General features: G+C 38.4%; 1 protein-coding gene across 2 annotated transcripts in view; it reads left to right on the top strand.

The window, feature by feature from the left end:
• The first annotated feature begins 4063 nt into the window (after positions 1 to 4063).
• Positions 4064 to 6000, top strand: part of sppl2 (signal peptide peptidase-like 2) — a 26536-nt gene continuing 24599 nt past the window's right edge. For both annotated transcript variants that reach the window (XR_006834344.1, XM_046322252.1), the window contains exons 1-3: positions 4064 to 4196; positions 4728 to 4844; positions 5139 to 5321. Coding sequence is in view for 1 of the 2 variants with exons in the window: in XM_046322252.1 (XP_046178208.1) it covers positions 4149 to 4196; positions 4728 to 4844; positions 5139 to 5321 (348 nt within the window). In the remaining variant the exon portion in view is untranslated. The remainder of the gene's footprint in view (positions 4197 to 4727; positions 4845 to 5138; positions 5322 to 6000) is intronic.

The following is a 6000-nucleotide window of genomic DNA, read 5'->3' on the forward strand; positions in this document are numbered from 1 at the left end:
GTGAATAACTGCTTATTGTAAAGTCTACACAATGTCTCCCCCTTGTGGGAGTAAGAATACTTTAACTTTATGACCAATATATATATATTGTTAGAGGTTAATAATGGGATGGAAATCCTATTGAGTTACATATCCTTAGGAAAAGCTTATATTAGCATAACAACGGTGGTTGTTGAAATTTATCTTTATTTTCTTTGTTCAATTAATGTTAGTGGTATTCGTAATTTACTCAAGTGTAAGGCTATTTTCCTGTATTGAAAATGGTTTAATGCAGACTTTTACTTTCTACTAGAGACTCATGCTTGTTCTTCCGATCTATCTTTTTGGAAAAATCAAAGAGGTAACGATATCTGGTTATCATATGGCAACAACCACTCTGCAGGTGTAGCAGTTTTAAGAGGTGCATTTAAAGGGAAGGTCATCAGTAGTAAGACTCACCACTCTGCAGGTGTAGCAGTTTTAAGAGGTGCATTTAAAGGGAAGGTCATCAGTCGTAAGACTCACCACTCTGGACGTTGGTTCATTTTAACAGTACATTTCAACAGTGAAATGTTTTTATTAGGGAATAATTATGCATCCAACAACAAACAAAACAACAGGATATTATTTCAAGAATTTGAAGAAGAGATTAATAGAGTTATATAGGTGTATTTCAGGATATCAAAATTATTTGAGTTGGATCATTTTAATTCTGTATCTAAGATAGTTTTATTTTATTTGTAGACTTTTACAAGGAATTTGATACAGTTGAACATTATTTTAGAGAGAAATGTTGGTTTTGGTCAATATTTCCAAAGTGTAATTAAGACTCTTTACAATAATAGTAACAGCTCCGTTAAATTATCCCACGGAACTTCACAAATATTTTACATTAGACATTGAATTAAACAAGGATGCCCAATTTCTCCTTTCTTATTTTTATTGGTCACACAAGTTATGGCACTTCATATAAATAAGAATAATTTTAGGGGTATTCGGATACAAGACAAAGAGATCAAATGTTCAGAATTGGCTGACGACACCTTTTTTTGAAAGATCATAATGAAGTCAGGAAAGCTATTGAGTGTATTAATGCATTCTCACATGTATCAGGTTTATCTCTGAATATTAGGACATTTAAATTATTTGCGTTGAAAAGATGTGACTTAAACTCAGTATGTAATATCCCTGTAAAAGATGTGATCACATATCTTGGTATTAAAGTTAGCACAGATCAGAAAGAAAGGGCCAACTTAAATTTCTCTCCTATTGTGGAGAAGATTGAAAAGAGCACATTGACGTGTACTTTTATCACAATCTGAAGGTCCAGATGAGTTTATACCTCCCTTGACTTGGATGTTCCTCTGTCAGTAACTAAAATGGTTGATACTAAATCATTTAACTTCATATTGCGGAATAAAGCTCATAATTTAAGAAAAGCGGTAATATGTAGCACCCAAGGTGAGGGAGGGTTGAATGCTCTGGATATTAAAACCTCTAATATAATATGTAATATTAAATGGATACAAAACTATTTAAGAAATGAGGATTGCATTTGGAATATAATCCCTAATTTAATTTTCCAACAGATTGGTGGTCTAGAATTCTTACTCAAATGTAACTTTGATTTGGGTAAAATCCCTATTATATTAAGCTGCAAACTTTCATAAACAAGTACTTCTAACTTGGAACCTCATGTACAAACACAATTTTCCCCTCATAGGTATACAATCTGGAATTATAAAGACATAAAATACAAAAACAAGTCTTTATTTTCTCCAGAACTGCTTTGACAAAAACATTATTTGGGTTAAACAATTGTTGAATAATGATGGACAACTATATGATTATCCAGAATTTATGAGACCAACACAATGTTACATTCACCCCTGAGGAGTATCAAATTGTTGTTAGAGCTATAACAATACTCCAAGTGCAACTGTTGAGGATTTTGTAGCCTCAATACAACTAGAAGGAATTTACATTTTAAACTATAAATGTAATAACATGTATGTATATAGGGAAACTATGTCAATATGTTACTATTCCCTCTGCTAAAATGTACTGGAATGCAGAACTAGGACAAGTGACCTGGAACAAAGTTTAGTTGTTATCTGGTAAATATTGTATATCTAATAAGGTGAAAAGTATCATACAAACTCATTCATAGAATCCACTCTGTAAAGACATTTATTATAAACAGAATTAAAATAGCTATTGATAACAAATGTGTATTTTGTGGTTGTGACCCAGAAACTCTTGACCATTTATTTTGGGACTGTTCTTGTCAGAAGATTTTGGAGTGAGTTCGAAGATTTTATTTTGAAAGAAACAAGTATTAATGTTAATTTGAAAGACTCTGATATTATGTTTTATTGCGATCTAAATTATTTGGACCCTGATTTAACTTTCATTGTTTATTTGTTTATCTTTCATGGAAGATTCTTTGTCCACAAAATGAAGTGGGCAGAGAACAAACCAATTTTCACATTATTTAAGATAGAATTTAAATATTATTTTGAAATGATCAGTAAATGTAAAAACTAAAAAGCACCATAAAAGTATTTAACAAATTGAAAATTAATCTTGATATGTAACACCCCTGTCTGTTAGGTCTATGTACTCTTGTTTGTATATTTCACTTTTTTTGTATTTGTTGTGTTAATAATAAATAAATAAAAAATATAGTAAATCACAAGTTTAGCTAGCAAGGCAACTTAGTGGCTCGCAGGCATTATGATCTATGTGAGCTGGGCAATTAGCTTTCAGAATGCGATTGTGGTCACTGCTCAATAACTGGTAAACGGAGAGGTGTTTTCCAAAGTTGACATTTGCATTTATCTGCTGCATAGGGCTGTGATGTGTCTAATATCCAGGCCATGCTTTTCCAGACAGTTCATCAGAGCTTGATGTATGCCATTTGCAGTTTCATCATTGTCTTCATAAAAGTCAAGTAACTTGCACTCCAGCAGAGAAATATCTCACACACAATGGAAACATTTTTATATTTCCCTTGTTTGAGGCATCACTGGCAACTAAGAAATACACGGTCGCACCTTCGGTCGGGGACAGATCATCCAAAATATCCCGCACAGTATTTGGTCCAAAAACATTCATTGTAATCATCTCCGCTTTTGTTCTTCCCAAGTGCATCTTCTTCACAACATTTGAGTCATGAAACAAAGCACCTTTGAGCTTAAACAAGACAGTCGGGGCTGTTGTAGCTGAGTCCGTGTTTAACCGTCTGGTACACATACGAGGCTTCACTTTCCGCAGTAAACGTTACGAAGAATGCACCGATATTATTGGCACCTTCAGCTTGCATGGCCTTGTGCATTTCTGTGGATGCATGCTGAGTTAGGTCCTTCTCCCCACCATTGCCTATTGAGAATTCCCGACCGCATAAAGTACAGAAAGCTTTCGTCGAGTCACCACTGATAGCCTTAACCCACTTCTAATTTTTTGCTTCCCATTGTTTGTTGTAGCTGCACAGTCTTTTTTTGTTGGTATGTTTATCCATATTTACTTGATATGCCAAACTGTCCGAACAACAACAGACATTCATTTGGTAGGAATTTGGCGCGTTTACGCTACACTGTGATTGGATGAATATACCGGACAAGGGCGGTCCCGTATGAGACAAACCCAATTTAGCCCGATATAAGGGACATCTTGGCAAATACGGGACAGTTGGCAACCCTAAGCGTTGGTCCAGTAACCGAAAAGTCGCTGGTTCAAATCCCCAAGCGGCTTTTTTCACCTAGTCTGATGTGCCCATGAGCAAGGCACTAATTGCTTCATGGTCGTGGTCAATAATGGCTAATCCCTGGCTCTTGTATATCCTCTGGGATATACAAAAAATATATATTTCCAATTCACACATGTACATGAGTGAAATAGGACAAATGTAAGCACCCGCCTAATTATGTTATCTAGTATGCTGACCACTAAATTATAGAAGCTGACAGAAAACCTCTGGAATTTATTGATATGTTTGATTGGCATCATGTAAACCAATCATAATTCGTGTACTTCGGTGCTGGTTAAAAAAATAAACCAATGGCAAATGCACTGTAGAATGTGGGCGAGAGCTGGGAAAACAGCTGGTGACCGCACGGTGAGGAGCAGAGCAGTGCGGTTGATGGGAAGACAGCAAGCAAGCAAGCATCATGAAGGCTTTGCTAAACCTGGTTTGGGCATATTTTCTCTTAAAACAGGTGAGACGGTCGCATGTCTATTTACCCCCCCCCAAAAAAATAACGTGGCATTCATCTGTAAAACAAGTCGCATGTGTCCGATCCAACGTTTAACAGTACTTGTTGTATTTTGTTGTCGAGATAATTAACAGTTAGCCTGCATGCTACATGACTGTTAGCTTGCGGAGAACACAACCTATTAGGGCGCTGAGAATAGTCGTAGCTATAGGGCCCATCTACAAGTAATATCCTCTGTACATCATTCTGTAACATGGCTTTGATCATTTTTGATGTATCAATGTGGTTTAAGATTAATATCGTGCTCCCTGGTATTGTCCATTTTGGAAATGTCTAGTTAAAGCTTGTGCATCAGTGTAAAGCTGACTAGCTGGTGGAAAGATGTAGTACTGCACACTGTCATAAAGTCAGTGGACCAGTCTATTAAATATCTCAAGTTATTCTGGCCACTGTTACATCTCTGTCTATTGCTCTCACCCCTCTACGAGGCACTTAGGCTTTTATCTATTATACACGTTAATTCTCTCTTGCCAGGTTGTTGGGGAATATGGGATGGCCCATTTCAGTGACAAGGGCCAAGGCAAAGGAAAGGATTACTGCATCTTCTTCAACTCCCAGTGGGCTCGTCTACCTCGGGACCTCAACAAAGCAGTAAGTGGAGTAAACGGCTGTCATTGTCACTTCTTGAGAGATGTCTAACAAAGGTGTGTGGTGTGTGTGCTCTCTGCCCTGACAAGTTCATCAGAATGGTGGTGTGTGGTGTGTGTGCTCTCTGCCCTGACAAATAATGCTGGTGTGTGGTGTGTGCGCTCTCTGCCCTGACAAGTTCATCAGAATGCTGGTGTGTGGTGTGTGTGCTCTCTGCCCTGACAAGTAATGCTGGTGTGTGGTGTGTGCGCACGATGAAACCCATTATTAACCAATCGTCCTTTATGCCTCCACTAGTCTCGTCTGGAGACCTATGACCTGACACCGTCAGTCCTGTGTTTCCCATCAGACGTCCCCGAGGGTGGCTTCCCCAATCGTATCCCCATGGTGATGCGGGGGAACTGCACCTTCTATGAGAAGGTCCGCCTGGCTCAGCTCAATGGAGCTAAAGGCCTGCTCATCGTCAGCAAAGACAGACTGGTAAGAGTCAACCCATATAATTCATATCAAAGACAACTTGACTCTTACCAGCCTATGTCCTATCATATTAGCCTGGTGGTCCCAGACCTGTTAATGTACTTTAGCCATCTCCTGTTCCCTCTTATCTTCACTAGTGCTGTTGTAAAAGGCTCGGAAGGAAAGAAGCAGACTAAGAGCATTGGAACACACCTGTCGTAAACAGGTTATATACACTGAGTGTAGAAAACATTAAGGACACCTGCTCTTTCCATGACATAGACTGACCAGGTGAATCCAGATGAAGGCTATGATCCCTTATTGATGTTACTTGTTAAATCCAGTTCAACCAGCTTAGAAGAAGGGGAGGAGACGGGTTAAAGAAGGATTTTTAAGCTTTGAGACAATTGAGACATGGTTTATGTATGTGTGCCATTCAGAGGGTGAAAAATATTCAAGTGTCTTTGAACGTCATATGGTAGTAGCTGCCAGGCGCACCAGTTTTGTGTCAAGAACGTCAACGCTGCTGGGTTTTTCACGCTCAACAGTTTCCTGTGTGTGTCATGAATGGTCCACCACCCAAAGGACATCCAGACAACTTGAGACAACATTGGGAAGCATTGGAGTCAACATGGGTCAGCATCCCTGTGGAACGCTTTCGACACCTTGTAGAGTCCACGCCCCAACGAATTGAGTCTGTTCT

Source organism: Oncorhynchus gorbuscha, linkage group LG22 (assembly GCF_021184085.1).
Source record: "Oncorhynchus gorbuscha isolate QuinsamMale2020 ecotype Even-year linkage group LG22, OgorEven_v1.0, whole genome shotgun sequence".
NCBI lineage: Eukaryota > Metazoa > Chordata > Actinopteri > Salmoniformes > Salmonidae > Oncorhynchus > Oncorhynchus gorbuscha.